The following is a 26,209-nucleotide window of genomic DNA, read 5'->3' on the forward strand; positions in this document are numbered from 1 at the left end:
TGAGTGTGGACTTAATTTTGTCTTTCAGCTTTACAGAAAAGACCATACCCAGTGTCATCATATCCCACCGATACAAAGCACAGGACACCCCAGCTCGTAAGACCTTTGAGCAGGCTCTGACCGGGGCCTTCATGTCTGCTGTCATTAAAGACCTCCGGCCCAGTGCCCTGCCATTTGTAGCTAGCTTGATCCGTCACTACACCATGGTGGCAGTTGCCCAGCAGTGCGGTGAGTGCTGGGACTGTCGGGCAGAGTAGGTGGTTATGTGACCTCTTCAGAGTGGTCAGGAAGTGGTGGTATTCAAAGAAGCTGAATCTGGCTGCTTTATTTTTTGCTTTTGTTTTCTAATTTTCCACTTGACACATTGGTAAAGATAACTTGGTGTTTCGGTGGTGGGGGCTGTATCAACTTGAAAATTATTTTCAAGCCGTGTTTGTAAAATACATGTTTTCATGAGAAATGGGGACTAAATACTTTTTAGACGAGCCACACGTAAAACAGAGAAACTGTGTGTGGATGTCTTCATTGCCGAGCTCCCTCAGTGGTGTGTTTTCCAAGCTCTGTCCTCCTCCCTGTGCCCTGTCCTCTGCCCCTGACTCTGCAGTCAGCTCCTCATAGCCTCCCCAAACAAAAAAAACCAAACCCGTTGCCATCGAGTCAAAACCAACTTACAGCAAGCAACCCTGTAGGACAGAGTAAAATTGCCCCATAGCGTTTCCAAGGAGCGCCTGGTGGAATCGAACTAGTGACCTTTTGGTTGGCATTCGAAAGCTTAACCACTGAGCAACCAGGGCTCCCATAGCCTCTCCGTGCAGTCTCTTTTGGCTCCTGGCGCAGTCATCCATGCCGTTCCCTTGTCTGGCATGACTGTTGACCTCTGCTTCCGGCGTTTTCAGACTCCATGGTGCAGGGCCGGTTTTGTTTGTTTTTTATTTCCAATCCGTTGTGGACTGACATTTTTATAAAAGACAATAACGATGTCATGGCACTGCCATTTGTTACATAAATTTCTAAACACATACTTGTAATTTTTGCATCTCCTCCCAGACCAGTAATGACTCGTTTGCAGGCAAGTGCCGGTCTGCAGGCCCCACTGTGGTGCCCTGCTCTAGTTTGTGTCCCTTAAAGAGCTTTCTCTGAACCCTACAGAACACAGAGAACTTCCCCCTTTTGACCTTCTAAACCTGAACAGTCAGCAGTATGTGGTTTAACACCTAGATTTTTTTCTCAGTATTTCCTCTGCGTTAACATTGTCTTTCTATTCAAACTGTAAACTGCTCCATAGCTTACGTGGTGCTGGGTCCCTGGTGAGGCATTAATTACTAGCTGCTGGATGTTGTTGCTTTTCGTTGTTATTCATGAGGCAGGAAGACTGGAACATCACCAATCACCATTCCCACGCGAGACCTTTGGGCCTGCTGAATGTTTTCCTAAAGAAGATACCTTCCGTGGTTCTCATTTTAAACGAATACATTTTTGAGTTGTGATTGAGAAAATTTGCAAATAATACAGTACCTAATGGGGAAATGTTCATTAAAAAATAGCCTTAGTACAAATCAAATCACTTAGTTTACAAATAATTGCCATTTAACAGAGATTGGTTTAAGCGCGGGGTCTGATTTTACTGAATTCCTAACCTTAAAGAACAAATGAGGTCATTTTGGAATTTGAGGGAAGAGACCAGGTAAGTGAAATCTACTTCCTCTCCTCGTCTCTGCTTCTCCTTCCAGGCCCCTTCTTGCTGCCTTGCTATCAGGTGGGCAGCCAGCCCAGCACGGCCATGTTTCACAGTGAGGAAAATGGGTCTAAAGGCATGGATCCGTTGGTTCTTATTGATGCCATCGCTATTTGTATGGCATACGAAGAAAAGGAACTTTGCAAAATCGGGGAGGTGGCCCTGGCTGTGATATTTGACGTTGCGAGTATCATCCTGGGCTCCAAGGAGAGGGTAAGGGAGGACTGAGAAGCCTCTTCTAATGTCTGGCTACCTGGGCGGTCATCCTGTAAACTGTCGTCGGAGGAACTCCAGTCATGCATGGTGGCTTATTGGTGTGTGTTTCCCTCCAGGCGTGCCAGCTGCCCCTCTTTTCCTACATCGTGGAGCGCCTGTGTGCCTGTTGTTACGAGCAGGCCTGGTACGCGAAGCTGGGCGGTGTGGTGTCTATCAAGTTTCTCATGGAGCGGCTGCCACTCACTTGGGTTCTCCAGAACCAGCAGACGTTCCTCAAAGCCCTTCTCTTTGTCATGATGGACTTGACAGGAGAGGTAGGTGATGGGTGGTACGTGTCACGTCAGAGCACTGTGTCTGTACCTCGCCTTTGAGCACTTTGGGGTGTTGTATGAGGAAGCCCAGCTTTTTCAGAGAGATGCACAGGTGAACTAATTTTTGCTAGTGGGTCACCTGCTTGGTTTAACTTTAGTTCCCTAAAAGCGAATTACTATGAAATTGGTTTTTTTCTTTAAGACAATTCAGGGACCTTCATTTTCATGCCCACAGACCTAAATATGCTCTTTTCAAGAAGGTAAATTGCCTGGAGAGTAGTTTGTGTGAGAACGGTCGTCCTGTAGAGAAGCTCTCCTAGGTGTGTAGTAACTCAGATTTCCTTTCTGCATCTGTAATAAAAGGATAAATCAGAAACCCTGTAGGCTTTCTCTGCATATCTGAACCCCTGTTTGCCATACATAACTGATAAAGAACCAATTGCAGGCACCAGGGTACGTGCTGTGAAACTTGACTATAACACTTAGACCCTTATGCGTCTGTGTGCAGATAAAATGATACAAATAGAGTCTGTTGGACATTGCAGCTTGTCTGCTTGGTAAACGTAAGGGTCACGTTTAAACCAGTTGCTGTCGCCTAGGTTCCAACTCGCGGTGGCCCCATGTGTGTCAAGAGCAGGGTGCACCCCACAGGGTTTTCACCGGCCGTAGGCTGCGCCCCACGGGGTTTTCACCGGCCTTAGGCTGCGCCCCGCGGGGTTTCACCGCCCGTAGGGTGCGCCCCGCGGGGTTTCACCGGCCGTAGGGTGCGCCCCGCGGGGCTTTCACCGGCTGATTTTTGGAAGTAGATCGCCAGGGCTTTCTTTTGAGGCATCTCTGGGTGGATTCGAACCTCCAACCTTCCAGCTGGTAGCTGAGCACATTACCCGTTTGCACCCCCCAGGGACTCCAAGGATCACATTTAGACCCACATTTCCTTTTTGAACGACAAGCTGGAATTTCCTGTAGGAAAGTGATTTAGTTCCTGAGTGGTTTTTATGAAGCAGTCTTGTTAAACCCGCTGGTGTGGGGGGCACGGACCCGGTGCCAGCATTTCCAGCAGACTCCGGTGCAGGAGACAGGTGTGGGGGCCACGTGGAACACCTGTCATTCTAAGGGTTCTTGACTTGCAGGTTTCCAATGGAGCCGTTGCCATGGCAAAGACAACCCTGGAGCAGCTTCTAATGAGGTGCGCAGCGCCTTTAAAAGACGAGGAAAGAGCCGAAGAGATCCTGTCAGCTCAGGAAAAGTCCTTCCACCATGTGACACACGATTTGGTTCGAGAAGTCACCTCGCCAAATTCCACCGTCAGGAAACAGGCGATGCATTCGCTGCAGGTGTTGGCCCAGGTCACTGGAAAGAGTGTAACAGTGATAATGGAGCCCCACAAAGAGGTGAGGTTTCTGTCACCTGAAACAGGACAATTCAAACAAACATTTTTCCCCCCTAAATTTCACTGTGGTAAAATACATTCAACAAAACGTTTGCCACTTTAACCATTTTTAAGTGTATCATTCAGTGACGTTAATTACATTCCCCATGTTGTGCATTTGTCACCGCCATCTGTTTCTGCAACTTTTTTTGTCACCCCAAACAGAAACTTAGTGCCCCCTAAGCAGTCACTCCCCATCCCTCCCTCCGCCCACCCCCGGGTGACCACTGATAAGCTTTGGCGTCCATGTGTTTTGCCTGTCCTAGATAGTTCACGTAGGTGGGATTATGTGATATTTGTCCTCTTGTGTCCGGCCTGTGTCACTCAGCATCGTGTGTTCACCGTTCATCCACGTTGGGGCATGTATTAGGACTTCGTTTCTCTCTGTGGCTAAATAATGTCCTGTTGTACCGAACAAAACTTTTGGAATTCATTTTTCTTTTCAAATTGGAGTTGTAGGTGGTATTCAGTTTTTGATTTTGCGTCTGTCTCGCAAAGCGCTACTGTGAGTGTTCTTTTTGAACTGAGGTATGCAGACAGCAACGTGCTTGTATTTATAGCTGTGTCAGTGATTGTTAGTGTCAGGAGACTAGAAGACCGGGTTCCTGGGTCTGTATAGCAAATGCGGTCGTTTCTGTTTGAAGAGTGGTTACTTTGGAGCCTTAGGAACTAAATGTATCCAACGTCCCTGTCCACGACCCAGTTTGGCCCACGACCCATAGCCTCCCTTGCCAGTCAAGGACACCCGGAATAACTTTTCGTCTCCTTTGTGGTGTTCAGCTTGATCATTGTTGTAGAGTATCGTGAGGATGCTCTTCGGTTGTTGGGTGCCGTCAAGTTGGTTCTCACTCATAACGGCCCCACGCGACAGAGTAGAACTGCCCCATAGGGCTTCCTAGGCTGTAATCTTAGCGGGAGCAGATCACCAGGTCTTTCTCTTGAGGGGTCACTGAGTGCGTTGGCACCACCAACCTTTCATTTGGCAGCTGAAGGCTTCATGGTTGTGCCACTAGGGCTCCTATTGTGATGATAGGTGATAGCTTTCTGAGGGGCAGCGTGTGAGTGACGCTTCCTCCGTGCTTCTCCAGGTCCTCCAGGACATGGTCCCACCTAAGAAGCATCTGCTGAGACACCAGCCGGCCAACGCGCAGATTGGCCTGATGGAGGGGAACACGTTCTGTACCACCTTACAGCCCAGGCTCTTCACGATGGACCTGAACGTGGTGGAGCATAAGGTGTTCTACACAGAGGTAGGGGGTCTGGGGGTGCAGAGTAGCGTGGGTGGTGATGACGTGTGTCTGGTGACCTGCCTGTGTATGTGAAGGCTGGTCAGGCTGCCTTCAGGGGAGGTGTGGGTAGTGACCAAAGGTAACCAGTCATCACATGGCCTTTGAGCAGGTGTGCTGCGTCTTGGCATTGGCTGGGAGGAGGGCGCGGTGACTGAGAAGTTCAACACAAATGTTGGTGTTTTCTGAGTCCCTAGAACTCTGTTAGGCCTCTATAGGGGACTTTGTTCTTTAGGGCTTTAAGATTGTGTTTATCTACATTAATCACTCTTCTGTCAGTTGGCGCCCAGTATAAGGCTGGTACATCTCAAGTGCCAGTGTATCAAATTTATTCGTCACATATGTGAGCCTCACACTGTTGAGAAAGTCACATGAATACCCGGCTTCGGCTCTGACAGCACCCTGTGAAGTAGAGATACTGTTTATTCTCATTTTGAAGATGAGGAAACAGAGGCTTAGGGTTTGTTACTTACCTAACGCCACAGCAGGTGAGCTGTAGAGCTTACGTTTGGACTGAGACTGTCCCTTTAGAGTGTGATTCCTCACCACTGCCCCATCCTGCCACGTTCGCATTTTGTTCAGCAGTCTTGACTTGACCCAAGATGAGGACAGTAGCAGGTGCTATTTCATAAATACTTGTCACCGTAAACATGGCATTAGTGGATTCCACTGTAGGGTTATATCAGACAGTGACAAAGGAAAGTTAAGCTGTAGATACAGTCAGGTTGTAAGCATTAATTCTTAGAATGCAAAACGGTCTGGTGACCAGTCCCAATTTGAAGTTTTTACAGAGTAAATCCCTTCTGGAAGCATTTTCGGAGTAAACTGAGGCAAGACTCAGGAGGAAACAAATTCTTCGTGATCTATACCAAGTCTGAATTTCCAGTTATGAAAAATTCATCTCTCAATTTTTTTTTTAAGTCCCATGTTTTTGCTTGGGCATGTGGAGCCTTGTTGCCTTGCAAAAAAGTTATCGCTCTCAAGATTTGAGGATGGTCCAGGAGAGCCATTTGGGTTGGGAGGACAGCTTCCCTTTGGCTGTGCTATAGACAGATGTGTTACAACCTGCATGGAAAATTCCTCACTGAACTCAAGACCAGAGCCTGGCCGTGTTGGATGAGAAATCCAGGAATCTTTAAAGGAAAAAAAAAAATGGTAAAAGCCTATACCGTTTTCCCAGGATATAAATGAAGAGAAGGGAATAGTAAGTAGTAGGCCAACTTTGTATATGATATTCTAGGTATCAGCTGTCTGAACAGATGCTGGTATGGTCAAGTGTCTGGAAGGGTAGCCATCAGAGTTGTAGCGTTCCCAGTGACTTTCAACCTCCCTCTTTATGCTTTTTTGCACTTGGAAAAAAAAAAATGCATCAGTGCTAAAATATATGAATCCTAGGACACATATTTCTCGAGCAGTGGCATTGGGGAAGCAGCTGTGCACAAGGAGAAGATGGGCCTGCATCCTGGGATTTGCAGTTAGAGAAATGGACTCTCTGCTTACAGGAAAAACGCGATGGTGTCAGAGTGGGTGAGGAGGCGTCTGCAAGTTCATCTCACTAACGACTGATGTGAGCTTTCGAAGAAGGATGCTCAGTCATATTTCCCTGTATAGTCTTTAGGATTTGAGTTTTAGTTTGTCATTAGTTTGAAAATACACTTGATTCCCTATAAAATTTTCTTAGCAGAAAATTGTTACGTGTGTTGAGGTGTGTGTGGAATACCGCCCTGTTTTGTCTGTCTTTCATAAGTTGGTCATTCTGTCTTCAGGGTAATGAGCGGGCTAAATGGATTGGTTTTGTCTTTATTTTGCAGCTGTTGAATTTGTGTGAGGCTGAAGATGCGGCGCTAACAAAGCTACCCTGTTACAAAAGCCTTCCGTCACTCGTACCTTTACGAATTGCAGCATTAAGTAAGTTCATAGAGATCTGCAACAGGTACAGGGTATAAAAATGGGGGACAGTGGATGTTTTGTTGTTGTCATCTTTAATTTTTCTAGCTCTTTGTGGTCTAAGGTAGAATCACAAAGCTATGTTTGTATATCAAACTGCTCAGATGTCAGCGGGTTGTGTATATTGTGGGATGTGAATGATTTTTTTGCTCTGTAGTCAACTCTTGCCCTTCGGTAGTAGGCTTCCCCGCTGAATCAGATGTTCTGGTGTAAGAGACTCGTCATACCAGGTGTATGTAGTGAGGTGCCCTGCAGCCCTTATAGACGGTTTAATGGTTCAGAAAGCATGCAGGAATCCTGCAGTCTCTGGGTTTTAATTAGGAACATCAGGTATCAATGTTTAGCACAGGAATTACACACGAGTTTAGGAAAATGTACTAGATTGGTACTGACTGACCCGCATACCTACAAAATGGTCACTTTTATTTGGAGAGTAAATGAATACTCAGCGCAAGCTTTTTTAGTTGACTTTGTCTCTTGCTTTGATTTTTTTTTTTTTTTTTTTTATTAATCACTAAAATATTGCCAAGATTCTTCTTGAATTAGAGGTCAAAGAGCCGAGGGGCAGAGCATAATACCCTAACTTGAGAATCATGGGGGAAGTATTTGTTGAAGACATGGAAGGCCTCAGTGTGGGGGCGGAGGGGAGGCAGTGTCAAGGGGCTTGGGTCTCCTCTCTTTGTCTCGTTCCTGTTAGCTAATATGGGCACTAAAACCCACTGCCATTCACTTGATTCCGACTCACAGCAACCCTATAGGACAGTAGAACTGCCCCATAGGGCTTCCAAGGAACAGCTGGTGGATTCGAACTGCTGATCTTTCAGTTAGCAGCCCTAGCACTTAACTACTATGCCACCAGGGCTCCAGTACAGGTACTACTCTTGCTAAATGTTCACCCTTAACATGTAGGACTAAGATGTGACTCCTTTTCCTAAGAATATTTGCATTTTCAAAGACTTAAAGCTTTCAACCACTCCTGATCAGGTGGCTGCCTGATGAGACCTGGGTCGGGGAGAGGAGCCAGGCAGTACAAGCCTCTGTCACTGAGGCCGTAATGTCTGGGTATTCAGCCGCCTTTGCCTGTAGGTCGGCCACGCTCTGAAGCTATGGGGCAGGCTGGCTTGGGGGCAGGCTGTCAGTGGGGTTCCGCTTCTCCACCTTCCGCCCTTCTTCCTCCAGTCTGAGGCTGTCGGTGAAGCCTTGTCACAGCCTTTCTGGCAGGCCATGACTTCTGTCTTAGACAAGACTGTACATGCGGGTAGAAGACTATGGATTCTTTTTTCTTCCTTGAGGCCAGATGTTAGGAAAGAGGTTTAGTGATTCACATTTTTGCTGGTTGGTAGGAGCCTTTAGAGAAGAAAAATGTTAACGTGTTTTTCAGGTTAACATTGAAATCGTATTGATTTTTCTTTCTAAAGACGCACTTGCTGCCTGCAATTACCTTCCTCAGTCGAGAGAGAAGATCATTGCCGCCCTCTTCAAAGCCCTTAATTCCACCAACAGTGAGCTCCAGGAGGCAGGAGAAGCCTGCATGAGAAAGGTGAGTGGTGTGCGGGCCTGTGGCTGTGATTAATTCTGCTTTGGGAGTTCTCCCTGTTGAGAGACCTCCTTGGTCTCTATGCTGCAAGTATACCTGTGTGTACTACGCACGAGTCTGTAATAATGTCTCTCCCCTGTTTCTCAGTCATACTGAACCTTTTAAACTTTCAAACAGTGAAGAGACGTCTTCCTTATTGCGTCCTAAATTTCTGGAATTACATGTGGTTAATTGCCCGTCTTCCCCAAGGGAAGACAAAAACTTGCTGCTAGAATTGAGTATGAGCTATATTGTGTTAGGAAGTATTCGCTGTTACCTATGTCTCTTTGTAACCTTTCTTTTTTAATAGTTTTTAGAAGGTGCCACAATAGAAGTAGATCAAATTCATACCCATATGAGGCCTTTGTTGATGATGCTGGGAGATTATCGAAGCTTGACCTTGAATGTTGTGAATCGCCTGACTTCGGTTACTAGGCTCTTCCCAAATTCCTTTAATGATAAATTTTGTGATCAGATGATGGTAAGCCAAATGCATTTAAACATATTCCGTAATAAACTTTAAAAAAGTAATTTGAATTATTTTTTGAATAAGTAATAGTTACATGGTTTAAAATTCAGAAGGTATAAAAGGCATATGTTGTGAAAAGGCTCTTTTCCCTCCTTGTTCTCCAGCTCCCGCTTCTCCCTCCTGGAAACAGCCAGTGTTCCTTGTTCCTTGTGTCTCCCTCCAGAGATGTTTTCCGTGTATAACAGGACATACGTCTATTCTTCTTTCCCCACAAAAGGAAGCATCATTCTTGCTTTGCTCACTTCATGTCACATCTTGGAGATCATTTCGTATCAGTACATAAAGTACTTCTTCCTTCTGTTTTATGGCTACCTAATATTTCATTTTGTGGATACGCCATAATTTATTTAACCGTTTCCCCACTGATGAGTGTATAGATTGTTCTCAGTTTTTTGCCGTAATAGACAGTGATGTAGTGAAAAGCCTTATTCATGACTGTCTGTAGCATAAATTCCTAGAGGCAGAATTTCTGGATTAAAGGGAACATATGCGTTTCTTCATCCTTCACGTTGTCCTCCAATGAGTTTTTACCAGTTTGCACTTCCTTCCACAAAACACATGGGCGCCTCGCTCCATGCAACCTTGAGTGAGAACTTTAAAAATCTGTCAGGTTTTTAGAATCACCAGGAAAACAAATATGCAGATAAAAGATCTGTTTGATAATGTTTAAAACTGAAGTGTAAGCAGATGAAGATTTCAACTGCTGTCTTTCTTTGTCGCATCTGGTTTTGCTTCTGGTAAATACACATTTATAAATAGTAATTTGCTAATACAGGATTTTATGGTACGTAACTGCCAACATACACTATTTTCCACGCTTGTATTTCCTAAATTGCCTTTGGCCCTTCAAACGCTGTAAGGTGCTGCAAGTATTTTTTTGTTTATAAACGACAAACAGTGTGTATGCACATATGTGCACACATATGCATAGATGTACATGTATGCATACGTGTGTGTGTATGTGTGTGAAACCCACACAGCTCTTTTCGTTAGTTACTGGCTTCTTCGTATCTACAGACACAGAAGTAATGACCAAAAACCTAACTACCAATTGCTAGTGTTCCGATTGGTCATAAAAACTGTAGGCACTATCCTCATGATAGAGTGTAATTGGGAAACAGAGTATGACATGGAAGGGAATTTCCGAAATCGCAGGACTTATTTTTCCACGTAAGCTTCCAAGTACACATGCATACACATACATCCCTGCCAGTCAGTGTACAGGCGTACAGACAGCAAGGTGGTGGAATGGAGTAGAGGAACTGGAGCAGCAGAGGCAGGTCGTCGCCTTCCGCCCTAGAGTACAGCTGCTGGTGCCTACGCATAGGCGCTCCTAGTACGTTTACACTCCTCCCTCCTTTTTAAAACTCTTCGTCTCTCCCTCTGTCAGCTGTCGTCCCTGGCTGCTCTCGCATGCTGCCTGAAGCAACTCGGCTGTTCCGACCTTGACCCTCAGCCTAACCTTTCAGATCTGTTTGTGAGCAGAGAGTTCATTCAGTGACCATTTGTTGTACAGGTTTTTTTTTTAGGACAGGACAAAAAGAAAACTGCCTGCAGGCTGTAGTTTCTGACTTAAGCAGGCTTTTTTCACCTGAAAGTAACGAACATGGGTTCTGTGTTGGTGGTTTGTTCAGGGAATGTTTTTTGTCTCTGACATCACTGGTTGCCTTCTCAATGGCTGGAAACACTCTGGAAGCAGAGGGCGTTGGTGTAGGTGGGTAAAGAGTGCCTGGCTCCTGCGGTGGCAGACGTTCCACTGCCCCGTCTCCTGCAGGCCCACCCTGGGTTTTTTGGAGCTTCCCGTACTTTTGCGTTTGGTGGGGCGGGTCTTTCTGACCCCCCTGTGCCCACCCGCTGTGCTCCGTCAGGTGTCGGGGTGAAGGATGTGTTGTCCCTTATTTACTGCCCTGCTGCAGCTTTGTGGGTTTTTAAAAAAATTTTATCCTGCTAAAACATATAAGAAAAAGTTTGCCATTTGACCCATTTTAAATATACAACCAGTAACGACACTGGGGTGCCGCGCTTCCACCGGGGGGAGTTTCTGGTCTCCTTAGGTTTTTTTTTTTTAGGTGACACACATGCCTTCGAGGTTAACCATGTGTCTTCAGCACTGTTTTAAGGGATGAAGATACTTCACCATACAGAGTGAGCATTAATGAAACTGAAAAGTTTCCTTTCTTTAAATTTGAACTGCTTGACATCTGATCTCAAAGTCTCGCGTGTGGTTAGTTGCCTTGGGTATGTCCTCATTGAACAAAAAGTGAATTTTAAATACCAGTCTGCATTATCATTTTTTCCTTTGGGGACTCTAAAAATAGAGCATATACTGCTGCAGCTGGCCGCCCTCTGCACCTGTAAGTGCTGTTAGAGTCTCACTTCTATCTTTGGTGTAAATGGCCATTCTAATATGATAACAGGTTCATGAATTTATAGTCTGGCAATTAATATCCTTCTGGGATTTTTTTTTTTTTTTTCTGACGGGAGGATAAAACAGCAGCCTAGTACTTAGTGTTCGAAGGAATGCGTATTGAGTGTTTCTCAACATACGTTTTTTGGAACTTGCCTTGTAAGATGTAGGTTTCCATGAAAAACAGTTTGGGAAGCAATCTGCTATGTTCCCCTCTTGAAGCTTTACAGAGTCTATAAGGATGTCAAAGGTTCAGGAAGCCCTGTCTTAAAGGAAAGTGTTTCCTAGGCCTGTTTTACCAGAAGTCCTTTTCAAAGCCACGTGTTGACTTCTTGCAGCACATTGGTGCTCTTAGAGCCAAGTTTGGGCAATGCTGGTACTAATGGTGCGCCTTTTGAGTACTCTTCTTGTGGTTTTAGCTTATAGACTCTGAGCACTTGTTTGCCGGGTTTTGCTGGACACTGGGGGTGGGAGGTGGCTGGAGTGTGGCTCTAGCAGGCCCAGGTCAGGCTAATGTTGGCCTTGGCCTGGGCATCTCTTTTCTTGTGCTCCTGTATCAAAATGCAGAGCCTTATTGCTGTCCCTTTGCACTGATCTTGTTCACCTCTGACCCAGCTGGATCTGTTCTGATCACCTCAGCCCCCACCCCACCCCCAGTACCCACTACTCTTCAACCACAGCGGCCACCTTTCTGTTTCCGGATTTCCCCAAGCTATTTCTGACTTCAGGGCCCTTGTCCCTCTTCTCTGTCTGCCTGGGGTACTCGTCCCTTCTGCTTCTGCACGCCTGACCCCCAGGTACCCAGCGGGGCCCTCAGCCCTCATCCAAACCTGATTCCTGTTACCCTCACCATAAATGTGGCTGCACACAGCATTTACTTCTGTGTTTTACTTTGTCCCCCCGCGCATGCACGCACAGACACACACACAAGCTCCATGATGACAGAGATGATGTTGTGTGTCCACTTCTCTCCCCCACACCCAGCATGGTGCTGCCATGTTGTTGCTCTCGGGGAGTAGCTGTGACAGAAACGAATCCAGCAGTGAAATGACAAGGCCTGACATGACAAGGGCCAGGTTCCCAGGAGCCTCACATTCTATCAGAGTTGATTCAGCCCCTTTCTCTACAGAACAGAAGCAAATGCCAGTGCCTCCAACCCCTAGCTGGATGGTTGGGCGGCTTACATAGTAGGGACACACGGTTCTCCCGTGAATTACGATGGCAATAAATGATTACATACAGTTTCACCTGAGAGCAGCATTTGGGAAGTGAAGGAAGAAAAGAGTCTAAGAATGTATTTTTCTAACAGCAACATCTGCGCAAGTGGATGGAAGTGGTGGTCATCACCCACAAAGGGGGCCAGAGGAGCGACGGAAACGTGAGTGGCTTGCTTGTTTGGGGAGGGGCAGTCAGCTGCATGCCATTGTCAAGGTTACTGCCGGTTGGTGCTTTTAACTGCAGTACCGATCAGCAAGCTAGTTTCACGTGATTACAGTTCATGTAAATAGTTAAATATATTTTATTAGCATGACATTTTGTTTTCATTTCTCTTAATTGCTAAATATTCACTTTTGTGTTTATTTAAACTCTCCTTATTGTTTGATTTAATATGATGTTTCCATTTATGAGAATTTGGGAAGCTTGCAATGTCCCTATTTCAATTTTATTAGTTTTGCTTCCTACAGTGTGTTTTCTAGACTGTTCTAGACTGTAGCAGCTGTTTACATGGTGGTGCCTTCCTCAGCTATTGTTTCCATTGCTTTCCATTGCTGGGTAGCCAGTAAGCATTTGTGTTTAATCATTATTGCCTGATAACACCTACTAGAGGTTTTCTAGGGCTTATTAAAGCATACAGGAGTATGTAACGAAGCATCCCTTAAATACCAGCATGTTGTATGTACTCTAGGTCTAAATCCCCCACCCCATTGTTTGCTGAAAGCTAAATGACTAGTGCTTTTTAAAACACATTTTTTATGGTTTTAAGGGAAAACCATTTCAGCTAAAACTTTCTAATTATGTTGGTCATTAAGGACGTCTCTTAAAAATGAATGCTTTCTGCTGTTTTGAATCTAATCTTGTTTGTATATGTTAATATTTTTTAAAGTATTTTTTAAGTTAATGCTTGTCCTCTCTGTGGAATTGTGTTTTCCCTCAGTTCCTATTACACCTAGTGGAATTTTACAGCAGTATTTTTTTTTATCCTGGTTAGGGAACTTCCTAGATTTCTTCAGCAGCATAATGAACGTGGCTTTTTGTCCTCTTGTGCCTGTTTGTTGGGTGCCGTGTTTCATCCCAACTCAATTTAAAAAAAAAAAAAAAATTTTTTTTTTTGCTTTCTTCTTTGTGTTGACCATTTTATGTCAAAGTGTTTACGTAAGTCATAATTTCCTGCTGCTTCTAAACAGTCAGCTAAGCAAAACTACACCAGGATTTTCAACTTTTTTAGAAAGAGTATTGTACTGCCCGTGGCCTCTTGAAGGTCTGTGCTTGTATGTGCTAAGAGCAGTCGGGAGGCCCTTGCGGGCGATGGCAGAGTGCGCTAAAGCAACGCACACCCTCGGGAGCAGGGTCGAGAACCTCGGTACCTTTCCTCCCCGTCTCTGATCTATTAGGTATTTGTGCTTTAAATTTCACTTTTTTTTTTTTTTTTTTTTTAACAATAAGCTGCTAATTCTCTGAAACACATAGTCAATTCTGGAATAAACGTTAAAAACTCTAGTGGGCAGATGAATGACTTCCTTGGATCAAAAAGATTCCCTCAGTAATAGCAGCAAATAATTTCGTGGGTTTTTTTGGAGGGGGGAGCAGTCGTACAGGGGATGGAGTCACGTGTGCATCAGGAAGTCACCGAGCTCCTACTGAGACATTTTTAACCCCTTTCGAGTTTGCTGCCTGAACAACTTGGGAGCATCTGGCTCCGTGAAGGTGCTGCGTGCCTGAAACTCAGAACCATGGTATCTGGGGGTCCAACAGCAGAGCGGCCAGGGCTGCTCCACCTAAAGCCCAGGGCCAGGCCACCTTCTTGTTCTTCAGCTCTGATCCATTTCTGTAGATGTCATGCAGGATTGGGAATGGGTCTTGAAAAGTAGTTTGTTCTTTTTTCATAGACTCCCCAAATAACATTACCTAATTGTAACACTCTCCTTAAAGACCTGTTTAAATAGTTGATTGAAAAATAAATAACTCCGTAACATCGAGTAGCCCTTTTGATACCACTGCACTGTCATGGTGTTTAGGGAGGTATCCCTTTGTGACACTGAGCTCCAAGGGGGAGAGCTCACGACAGCCTGCTGTGCCAGTTCTGCTCCTTTGCCCTTCCTCCCCCCACCTCACCCACCCAGAGCTGGTTTTGGGAGGACTGTGGTTGGCTTCACAAGGTAAACCAGTTACCTTATGGGTGGTATCATGGCTTGTATGTTCTTCTGTAAGTGTGGGCCTCAGAGATGCCTAATGGGTACCCTAAACCAGCTAAACTCTTTCAACTTTAGAAAGAGGGAAAGTTTTTTTTTTTTTTAAATGTCTTAACACTTCACATAAAAGCATGAGTTACTCACTCGGAACAAAACCTTTTTTAAGTGTATTTGCATGCAACAGGTTTTGCCCCCTAAACAAGAGTTCTGAAATTCCTGGTTTTGCAGTTTTAATTAGGGAAGGAATACACTGTTAAAATAGGTGCTTTCCGTTAGAAGGCCTGTGTTTGACATAGAAGGGTGGAAGATGTGTTTTCTGCCACTATGTATCTGTTAATTATTGTGTGTGTGCTGATAATTGTCTGTACTGTCCTGTTTATCCTCTAATCCTTACTGTGTTATGAGTATATGGGAAGTTTTTCTGTAAATAACATAAATAGAAAAAAGATGATTTTCCTCCCCATCCTCAGGAAAGCATTTCCGAGTGCGGGAGATGTTCCCTGTCTCCATTCTGTCAGTTTGAGGTGAGAACAACCTATTAAAAGTCAGTTTATGACTTGAAATGTGAAGAACAGTTTATATTTTCATTTCTTTTCTTTTTCTTTTTTCACTTTTCCGTTGCCTTTTTTCATGCTGTAATTTTTTTTTGGTTCAGCCTGCCATGGAAGGGGTAGAGGTGAGAACTGGAGTGGAGGCCCAGGCGGGGGTTGCTGTCGTACTTGGTTTTGCTGTGACTTGTTAGCTGTCCTGTGGTTCTGTCCCGGGCGGAGTGCCTTGTGCCTTTGAGTGCGGTGAACCGTATTGTCTTGTCTGTGGCGGAGTTGTCCTGGTCCCATTGCTGTGAACTGTCCAGGTGCCAAGCATGTGTTGTCTCAGAAGTTTTAAACAAGATTCTCAGGTTTTTTTGTTTTCTATACGTTAGAATTGCAGTCTCTCAATACGACTTAAGATTCATTTGGATTTTGTTAGCATAATGTTCGTATGAACTCATACATCTAACAACTTCTTGAAGGGAAACCCCACGAAGAATTTATTATCTTGGTTGGAAATGGGGAGCCGTGAGTGACTTACTGACTACCTTCAATTTACAACCTCCCCACCTGGCTCCCTGCATCTCTCTCTCTCATACATACAGACATACACAGAACACTGTGACTTTGGACGGTCAGGCCCCAAGCTTTTTTTCTCCTGTAAAATGGGGATGAGATAACATGCCGCTCCTATCTTCTAGTGGCATTGTAAAGATCAAAAGAAGTGACTTCATGACAGTGCTTTGAAAACTAAAAACCATCATGGAAAAGCACCGTTATTTGATTGTTGAGGAGCCCTGATGGTATGGTGGTTAAGCACTCGGCTGCTAACTGAAAGGTTGGCAGTTCGAACCCATCCAGCGGCTATGTGGGAGAAAGACCCGGTGATCTGCTGTACCTGTAAAGATTACAGCCTAGAAAACCCTATGGAGCGTTGTTCCGCATGAGTCATGATCCACTTGGTGGCACTCAGCAACAACTACATTCAAATGTTACAACTTCAGGGTAAAATCTTCTCTGAGGATTTGAGCCTTCTGCAGAAGAGCACTCTCGAGGTGGGATGGGGACGCACTGAGCCAGTTTTTCTTATTCTTCCCACTCTTTTGCCTTTCGGTTTAAAAAGGAATTTTGAGAAATACCTCAAGTGGTGCTGGAAATGTGGCCCCTTTGGCTAGCGGTTATCATCCCCATTTTACCATGTGAGAGTCATGCCTGTCACATTCAACATGGTGCAGGGGCCCTTACCTTCCCTGTGGCTGTGCAAACTCCTTGTCAAGTATTTTTTGAGGACTTCCTTGTGCTAGGTTGTAAGGGCAAAAGCAGCCTGTGCCCTCAGAACTCAGTTTGTTGGGAAGACCACATGCTGTCACGGCAGAGTGGGAGAACGGTCCTCATGCTCTCAGAGCACACAAGTGGTCCCCCTCCTCGGTCAGGGGCTCCAACACAGAAGACTCAGAAGGTCACTTCCAATACCTTGCCAGTGGGCGTAGAAACAAACAAAGCCCCCTCACGTGAGGCACACCCAGACACTCTCCCCACAGTTGACAGTACAGCAAGGCCAAGGGCAGTTAGTCTGCTTAGGACACAGTTACAAACCATGGTGGGTAAGTCGTGGCTTTTTACATGTTAACTCTTTGCTTCCAGTGGCTAGCCTTGCAAATGTAGTTAGACTGTGGTAGGGTCTGTGGTCTCGTCGATAGTGTTAGCTAGTGAAACTAATTGGCCCTTTTATAATTTCTGGCTTTCTCCATTAGGAAATGAAGATTTGTTCGGCAATCATAAACCTTTTTCACCTGATCCCAGCTGCACCTCAAACTCTGGTCAAGCCTTTGTTGGAGGTCGTCATGAAGACAGAGCGGGCTATGTTGATAGAGGTAAGGGTCAAACTTGGGATTGATTGTGACTTTTCCTCCACCTGTTGGCATATGATATTTTTACTGTATTAAATTTTAAATTGGTTGATATAACAGTGTAAGGATGTTAGATATTAATATTTACTCGAGGTTGTTAGCCCAGTGCAGTTACCAGGGGGACATGTACATCTTTACTCTGTGAGGTGAGTAGACAGTCCACCATGAAAGGAGCGCCTCCTGCAGTTACAGGGGGGAGATGTGTATCCTTACTGTGCGAGGCGGGTAGACAATCCAGTCATGGAAGGAGCAGCTTGACGACTTACAAGGGGGACACGGCATCATTACTGTGCAAAGTGGGTAGACAACCAGTCATGGAAGGAGCGCCTGGTCCATTTATGAGGGGAACTTGTGCATCATTGCTGTATGAGGTGAAACCAGTTAAGAGGGGGACATGGCATCATTGCTGTGTGAGGTGGGTGGACAACCAGTTTCCAGGGGGACGTGGCATCATTGCTGTGTGAGGTGGGTGGGCAACCAGTTGCCAGGGGGACGTGGCATCATTACTGTGTGAGGTGGGTGGACAACCAGTTATGGGGGGATGTGCACATCATTACTGTGTGAGGTGGGTAGACAACCATTTACCAGGGGGGCATGGCATCATTGCTGTGTGAGGTGGGTGGACAGCCAGCTACAGGGGGATGTGCACATCATTACTCTGTGAGGTGGGTAGACAACCATTTACCAGGGGGGCGTGGCATCATCGCTGTGTGAGGTGGGTGGACAAGCAGTTACGAGGGGGACATGGCGGCATTACTGTGTGAGGTGGGTGGACAACCAGTTGTGGAGGGGGACGTGGCATCATTACTGTGTGAGGTGGGTGGACAACCAGTTACGAGGGGGACGTGGCATCATTACTGTGTGAGGTGGGTGGACAACCAGTTATGAGGGGGACGTGGCATCATTGTTGTGTGAGGTGGGTGGACAAACAGTTACGAGGGGGATGTGGCATTACTGTGTGAGGTGCATGGAAACCAGTTACGAGGGGTCGTGGCATCATTGCTGTGTGAGGTGGGTGGACAACCAGTTACGAGGGAAACGTGGCATCATTACTGTGTGAGGTGGGTGGACAACCAGTTAAGAGGGGGATGTGGCTTCATTACTATGAGAGGTGGGTGGACAAGCAGTTACGAGGGGTTGTGGCATCATTACTGTGTGAGGTGGGTGGACAACCAGTCATGAGGGGGATGTGGCTTCATTACTGTGTGAGGTGCGTGGAAACCAGTTACGAGGGGTTGTGGCATCATTACTGTGTGAGGTGGGTGGACAACCAGTTATGAGGGGGATGTGGCTTCATTACTGTGTGAGGTGCGTGGAAACCAGTTACGAGGGGAACGTGGCATCATTACTGTGTGAGGTGGGTGGACAACCAGTTATGAGGGGGATGTGGCTTCATTACTGTGTGAGGTGCATGGAAACCAGTTACGAGGGGTTGTGGGATCATTACTGTGTGAGGTGGGTGGACAACCAGTCATGAGGGGGATGTGGCTTCATTACTGTGTGAGGTGGGTGGACAACCAGTTATGGAGGGGGATGTGGCATCATTACTGTGTGAGGTGGGTGGACAGCCAGTTACGGAGGGAGCACTTCAAACCAGGGCGGGGTTGACATCTGACGTGGTTCCCTCATGTGCCCTAGGCTGGCAGTCCGTTCAGAGAGCCTCTGATCAAGTTCCTGACTCGGCACCCCTCACAGACGGTGGAGCTCTTCATGATGGAAGCCACCCTGAACGACCCCCAGTGGAGCAGAATGTTTATGGTAAGAGCTGTGAGGAACTGGGCTGGCTGTCCCTGCTAATTTTTGTCAACCAATGTGTCCAAGAGATTTAAATTCCTGTCTCACTGATCGGTGTCTTGACTTTATTTTTCCTGAGTGTATTGAGTATCAGAAACGTTAGTGCTATTTCGTTGTATTTGTGCAGAGTTCAAGTCTGGGAGCCACTCTGTAGGCTTTGCAGGGGAGGGCAGTGGGTGTGCCACCCCTAGCTGTACCGGAGAGTGAATGCACTTCCTGGTTTATGGAAACCATAAAGCTTGAGCACTGTTTAAAGGCACTTAAAGTGTGCGTACAGCGATGTTTTTTTAGCCTAGAGAGATAAGGAGTCCCTGAAAAAAACCAAACCTGTTTCCATTGAGTTGATTCTAATTCATAAAGGACAGTAGAACTGCCCCTTAGGGTTTCCAAAGAGTGGCTGGTGGATTCGAACTTCCAGCCTTTTGGTTAGGAGCCGTTGCTCTTAACCACTACACCACCAGGGTTTCCAAGGGGTCCCTGAGTGGGGCAAATTAAAGTGCTTGGCTGCTAACCAAAAGGTTGATGGTTTGAACCCACCCAGAGGCATCTTGGAAGAAAGGCCTGGTGATCTACTTCTGAAAAATCAACCATTGAAAACCCTGTGGAGCACAGGTCTCCTGTGACACTCATGGGGCTACCACGAGTCAGAGTTTGACTCGATGGCAATGGGTTAGAGAAATTTAGAAAAAAACCTTAGAGTATGTATCATCTAACTTTTTGTGGGCTTTGGTTAGCTTAAAACAGCTTTTTTGCTTGTACGTGTATGTGTTTTATTTTCAGAGTTTCCTAAAACACAAAGATGCCAGACCTCTTCGTGACGTGCTGGCTGCCAACCCAAACAGGTTCATCACCCTGCTGCTGCCTGGTGGCACGCAGGCTGCAGTGCGCCCTGGCTCGCCCAGCACCAGCACCATGCGCCTGGACCTCCAGTTCCAGGCCATCAAGGTAATGCCTCCCCACCCTTGGCACCTGAACCCAAACGTTTTCCTGAGACCCAGAAAGAACCCTGTCCGTGCTCTGTTTCCCGCCTGGCAGATCATCAGCATTATTGTTAAGAACGATGACACTTGGCTGGCCAATCAGCATTCCCTGGTGAGCCAGCTGAGACGCGTGTGGGTTAGTGACGTCTTTCAAGAAAGGCACCGCAAGGAGAACATGGCCGCCACCAACTGGAAAGAGCCTAAGCTGCTGGCCTACTGCCTCCTGAACTACTGCAAGTGGGTGCCTCTGCTGTGCTGGGCTGCGCTGCACCTGGCATGTCCTGTCCCGTGGGCCTTACCTCCAGTCGGTACACAGCTGTGGTTCATGGGATACGTGTGGCCACATTTGTTGTGGAGAATGGGCTACAGCATTGATGAGTTTAAAAGGCAAATCAGAGTTGATAGTTAGGAAGTTTGCCTTAAGTTATTCTGTTTTCTCGTTTTGACCTTTCAGGAGGAATTATGGAGATATAGAACTGCTTTTCCAGCTGCTCCGAGCCTTTACTGGCCGTTTTCTCTGCAATATGACTTTCTTAAAAGAGTACATGGAGGAAGAGATTCCCAAGAATTACAGCATTGCTCAGAAACGGGCCCTGTTTTTCCGCTTTGTAGACTTCAGTGACCCCAACTTTGGAGATGAACTAAAAGCCAAGGTGGGTCGCACTGTTGACAGTAGGAGATTCCAGGTGTCTGGGACCAGTTATCCTGGGAACCTAGGGCACTGTTAGTGTTTGGCAGCGCCTGTGACACTTACTGGCTGTTGGTGAGGAAATACCCTTGTCAAGAAACAGGAGGCAGACTCTGCAGTGAAGCCAGTGAGGAAAAGTCATTTGTTTGCTTGCTTTTAGAAAATGACTGGTTTGAAGTGAGAACTAGGCAGATGTCTCTTTTCATGGCTTTGTTTTTCCAGCTTTTTCCTTTTTTGTTTCCTGTAGGTTCTGCAGCATATTTTGAATCCTGCTTTCTTATACAGCTTTGAGAAAGGGGAAGGAGAGCAGCTCTTAGGACCTCCTAATCCTGAAGGAGACAATCCAGAAAGCATCACCAGCGTTTTTATAACCAGGGTGAGCTCACCAACCGTGCAGCAATCTGAAAACTCGCTTCCAGATGAATGCATGTGTGGGTGCTGTGGCGTCATGGAGATGATGCCTTTCCCTGTGGGGTTTCTTGGTCCCGATGGCTTTAATGCGTAGCAGAGTGTTATATCGCAGTTGTTATCAGTGAGTTTCTTTTTTGATTGTACTTTAGGTGAAAGTTTCCAACTCAGTTTCTTATACAAAAATTTATACGCCCACTGTTAAGTGACCCTAGTTGCTATCCCTATAACGTGACAGCACACTCCTCCTTTCCACCCTGATTTCCCGTGTCCATTCAACCAGTTTCTACCTTCTCGTCCCACCTCCACAAAGGAGCTGCCCGTATAGTCTTGTGTATCTACTTGAACTAAGAAGTACACTCTTCATAAGTTTTGTTTTATGTCTTATAGTCCAGTCTAATTTTTGTCTAAAGAGTGGGATTCGGGAATGGTTTTAATTCAGGGTTAACAAAGTCTGGGGGCCGTGTCTTCTGGGGTTCCTCTAGTCTCAGACCATTAAGTCTGGTTTTCTTATGTGCATCTGAGTTCTGCACCCCACTTTTCTCCTTCATCAGGAACTCTCTGTTGTGTTCCATGTCAGGGTGGTCATTGATGGTAGCCGGGCACCATCTAGCTCTTCTGGTCGCAGGCTCTTGGAGTCTCTAGTTTATGCGTCCCCTTTTGTCTCTTGGGCTAATATTTTCCTGTGTCTTTAGTGTTCTTCATTCTCTTTTGCTCCAAGTGGGTTGGGACCAATTACGCATCTTAGATGGGCATTCCCAAGCTTTTAAGACCCCAGATGCCACTCAGCAAAGTGGGATGCAGAACATTTTCTTAATGAACTTCGTTATGCCAGGTGACCTAGATGACCCCCAAAACCATGGTCTCCAGACCCCTGCCCCTGCTGGGGTTGTGTTCAGGAAACTGTTTAGATTTTGGCTTAGTCTAGATGTGTTGACATCCCCTGTATCGTGTGTTGTCCGATTAGTGAGGTTTTTAAAGGCAGCCTCATTTTAGAGTGAATCAGTATTTCTGAATTCATCAGTTCCAATAAGAAGCACAGTCTATTCAGTCTGTCTCAGTGGAAGTTCAGATGTCTCAGTGGTTAAAGTCGTTGTGTGTGCCCCAGAAGGTAACACGGTTCACACCCGGAAGTGGGTTCCTCCCTTCTCTACCCGCGCAGGTCCTCGACCCGGAGAAGCAGGCCGACATGCTGGACTCGCTGCGCATTCACCTCCTGCAGTACGCCACGCTGCTGGTGGAGCACGCCCCCCACCACATCCACGACAACAACAAGAACCGCAACAGCAAGCTGCGCCGCCTGATGACCTTCGCGTGGCCCTGCCTGCTCTCCAAGGCGTGCGTCGACCCAGCCTGCAAGTACAGCGGGCACCTCCTCCTGGCTCACATCATCGCCAAGTTTGCCATCCACAAGAAGATTGTGCTTCAGGTATGTCGTAAGCCTGCCTGCCCTACCTTCACGTATATTTCCACATGCTGCTCCCTGGTCATCTTTCACCTTCAGCATTTAAGGTGCTCATCTCTGCCGTGTCATGAAGCCGTGGGACCCCAGCGGGGGTTCATTCTGGCTCCCTCCACCCCGTTACCACCCTGCCCTCGTGATCCTCTGCTTTAGAAACAAAACGTCTCCCATGTCCATCTCAGGCTCCCCGACCTGCTCCCTGCGTCCAACTCTGCCATGGGGGACACTTTGTCCCGGGCCTTGGCCAGCTCCTTTCAGCCACAGACAACAGGCACTTTTGAACTGTCATCTTGTCTACCCCTCGCAGTGTGGGTGGCATCCAGCATGTCTGCCTTGAGTCTCTCAGTGGTTTAGGCTTTGATGCCAGGCAGCCCTGGGTTAGAGTTTTATTTCTTCCATTCAGCAGCTTTGTGACCCTGGGTGTGTCAGTTGATGTCTCTGTGTAGGAACGAATGTGATTGTATCCTTGAGTGTGCAGCCTAATGTCTGCTCCATTTAGCACTTGACAGCCGACACCCCTAGTTCTATCCTGAGGCTGCTCTTGACTGCTTTCCTCTGACCTCTCCGTCTGGTGGACGTTTGTGGTGTTACAGCCCAGGCCTAGACAGAGCCAGTGGCCTTTCCGACAGCGCCATCCCCCAGGCCTGAGATAGAACCTAGGCTCTAGGGTTGGCACTGCTCCCCTCAAAGTTCTCCAGGCTGGAATCTGGAGGTTCCTCTTTGCCTCCCTTTAACCTTCCCCAGCATCCAGGCATCAGCAAGTCCTGTGGATTTCCAGTGCCCGCCCCCCAACCTCAGTTCCCCAGGGTCATTCAGGTCTTTCGATCACCGTGGCCTTCACTCAGACCTCCATTCCTCGCTCTAACTATTGCGAGAGCTTCTTAGCCCTGATGTGGTCCATTTTGATCTCCTTTCCATTCGATAGCCAGACAACTGCCTGCTAGACCTAAGCTCCCCAAGAGCAGTAGCCAGGTCTTCTTTCTTTTTTTCTCCCACCCTCGCCCTGCCAGGGCACACAGTGGGTGCTGAGTGGATGCATTCACTGACCAAAACTTAACAAAGGAAGAAGCAACTAAGTTGTTTTCTAATGGAGAAGCCTAAGGAATTTTTTTAAAATTATTTTTCAGAAATATCCCATCTTGTTTCTAAGCGATTGCTTGTGTTTTGGATTTTGTCTGTCTATCTGTCTGTCTAAGCCTTCATTCCAAGGCTACATGAGAACGGCTTTGCTGTTTCAGGTTTTTCACAGTCTTCTCAAGGCTCACGCAATGGAAGCCCGAGCCATCGTCAGGCAGGCCATGGCCATCCTGACGCCTGCGGTGCCGGCGAGGATGGAGGATGGGCACCAGATGCTGACCCACTGGACCAGGAAGATCATCGTGGAAGAGGGCCACACGGTGCCGCAGCTGGTGCACATCCTGCACCTGATCGTGCAGCACTTTAAGGTGCGCGGGCACGGCTAGCGCCCTGGGACGTGGCTGCCCCACAGGGCGGCCGTTGGTCTTTCGGCAGAGCTTTCTGGTGTGCCGATGAGCGTGTGCATGTGTGCGTGGCTTCGTCAGTACAGAACTTGCTAGGATGTAGGGACCTTGTTCCAGGTGTGTGCTCCTGCCTGTCTGAAACTGCTGCTTTATTGTAAGTGCTCGGTTAACTCCGAGTACGTGTAAGTTGCTACTTCCAAGTGGGAGACAGCCATAAGTCCAGGACTTGGTTCCTTGGCTTGAAAAGCCATACATGCCTCAAGCTCTTTATTCATATAGCCAAACCATCGCTCAGTGACATTTATTCCTCTGTAAATAATTCTTACAGATTTTGGGTAAAGGAAAAAGGATTTCTTTGAAGGGCAGTTCTCTTGCTGCCAGCTCTTTTAGCATGGGGAATTTGCTTCTTGGTACGTCCTTAAACTTTGATGACGTCAAGTCTGAAGTTTGATCCATGTGGCTAGACTCACCTACCTAGAGGGAATTGAGTTCTTCAGCATTTTTTAAAAGATGGTACTGGAAGGAAGGCTGAAACGTACTGTGACGCTTCTGGGCCCCAGAGGGGAGGGCTAGACACACAGACACAGACGTGCACACACATAGGGAAGGTGATGAGCGTTTGTTTGCCAAAGTTACAGTGTGGGATTCTTGAGCACAGGGTTGTGTGTGGTACACGGGTGTGCGGCGTGCGTGCTGGGTGCGCAGTGACACCAGCCCGCTGCGCCCGCGCAGGTGTACTACCCGGTGCGGCACCACCTGGTGCAGCACATGGTCAGCGCCATGCAGAGGCTGGGCTTCACACCCAGTGTCACCATCGAGCAGAGGAGGCTGGCGGTGGACCTGTCAGAAGTCGTCATCAAGTGGGAGCTGCAGAGGATTAAGGACCAGCAGGTAAGCACCCCGACCCCTCATGCTGCCCTGATTGTATTTGTGGTGCATCTCCCTAGAAGTCAGTCAGTAAAGTCATGTTTGTTTGTGTGTGTGTTTTAAGCCGGATTCAGATATGGATACGAATTCGAGTGGAGAAGGAGTCAATTCGGTCTCATCGTCCATTAAAAGAGGCCTGTCGGTGGATTCTGCCCAGGAAGTGAAGCGCTTCAGGACAGCCACGGGAGCCATAAGTGCAGTAAGATGGCGCCCCACCCCGGGATGGGCTTTCTATTGTGGGCACCATGTTTTCCATGAGAGCTTATCCTTCTGTTGAACACACGCTGACTGTGCTGAGCACCGTGCCGGAAAGGCTGTGTTCCACACATAGGGACTCCACGCCACATGGCTCACCGAGGTGTTTCCCCAGTCACCAGACCTGCTTTTCTTGGCACTCACTCAGTACCGATAGAGTTCTGATGATGGTGAATCACTGGCGTAAAAACGTCAAGGGAAACTCAGAGAAGAAGAGCGATTGAGAACGTGCATCCATGTTGTGATCTAATTTTTCAAAAAGACAGACATGTTTTATTTTGTGTTTGGAGTGCAGCCACCACAAGGGTCCTTGGGGATCACTGTCCTCACCCTTCTTCAGGCGTCGCGGCATCCTGGGTTCTCACTGTCCTGGGTTCTAACCTCTGGATTGGTGGGTAACGTGGCCTTGGTTAGTTACACTTCCAGCGTTGTGTGCTTGAGATTGAACTCTTCCCCTCACTGTCTCATCGTAGTACGTGGCACCCACCTCCACCTGTGCTCAGGTTAGCAATCTGGACCATCTGTGGTTTGTCCCTCACTGCCCTCCACACACCTGGCGTGCAGGCAGGGCCTGTCCGTCCTGCCTAGCACACCCACCATCCTGCTCCCAGCCTCCCTCACTGCTCACTGATTGCCGAAACCACCTCCTGGCCCCTCTCTGCTTCCACTGGTACCCCTCTCCAGTATGGCTTTCACAAAGCAGTCAGAGTCCCAAAGCACTTTCCTTTTAAAATTTGTCAGGAAGCTGAGTAAAGGATTCATGGGACCTGTGTGCTTTGTTGCAACTTCTTGTGAATCTGTATGTAAACCCTCCCTGCAGTGATTTCCCGATGTGTTCGAAGTACAACCCGAGCTCTTGGCCGTGGCCTCCAGGCCTGCTCACTGCTCTCCTCTTGCCTCCAGGCCTGCTCACTGCTCTCCTCTTCTC

The 26,209-nt window shown here is 47.1% G+C and overlaps 1 protein-coding gene across 5 annotated transcripts in view; it reads left to right on the forward strand.

Annotated features, from left to right (window-relative positions):
- Positions 1 to 26,209, forward strand: part of TRRAP (transformation/transcription domain associated protein) — a 125,728-nt gene that overhangs the window by 55,488 nt on the left and 44,031 nt on the right. For 3 of the 5 annotated variants that reach the window (XM_064296033.1, XM_064296036.1, XM_064296034.1), the window contains exons 23-42: positions 29 to 228; positions 1,731 to 1,948; positions 2,068 to 2,265; positions 3,393 to 3,653; positions 4,780 to 4,941; positions 6,789 to 6,885; positions 8,343 to 8,464; positions 8,811 to 8,981; positions 12,746 to 12,814; positions 15,317 to 15,370; positions 17,131 to 17,250; positions 18,925 to 19,044; positions 19,861 to 20,025; positions 20,116 to 20,297; positions 20,515 to 20,713; positions 20,996 to 21,124; positions 22,319 to 22,585; positions 23,857 to 24,063; positions 24,832 to 24,990; positions 25,091 to 25,225. In XM_064296033.1, coding sequence (XP_064152103.1) covers positions 29 to 228; positions 1,731 to 1,948; positions 2,068 to 2,265; positions 3,393 to 3,653; positions 4,780 to 4,941; positions 6,789 to 6,885; positions 8,343 to 8,464; positions 8,811 to 8,981; positions 12,746 to 12,814; positions 15,317 to 15,370; positions 17,131 to 17,250; positions 18,925 to 19,044; positions 19,861 to 20,025; positions 20,116 to 20,297; positions 20,515 to 20,713; positions 20,996 to 21,124; positions 22,319 to 22,585; positions 23,857 to 24,063; positions 24,832 to 24,990; positions 25,091 to 25,225 — 3,235 coding nt within the window. The remainder of the gene's footprint in view (positions 1 to 28; positions 229 to 1,730; positions 1,949 to 2,067; positions 2,266 to 3,392; positions 3,654 to 4,779; positions 4,942 to 6,788; positions 6,886 to 8,342; positions 8,465 to 8,810; positions 8,982 to 12,745; positions 12,815 to 15,316; positions 15,371 to 17,130; positions 17,251 to 18,924; positions 19,045 to 19,860; positions 20,026 to 20,115; positions 20,298 to 20,514; positions 20,714 to 20,995; positions 21,125 to 22,318; positions 22,586 to 23,856; positions 24,064 to 24,831; positions 24,991 to 25,090; positions 25,226 to 26,209) is intronic. The other 2 variants (XM_064296035.1, XM_064296037.1) reach the window with 1 other exon arrangement.

This window comes from Loxodonta africana, chromosome 12, assembly GCF_030014295.1.
Source record: "Loxodonta africana isolate mLoxAfr1 chromosome 12, mLoxAfr1.hap2, whole genome shotgun sequence".
Taxonomy (NCBI): Eukaryota; Metazoa; Chordata; class Mammalia; order Proboscidea; family Elephantidae; genus Loxodonta; species Loxodonta africana.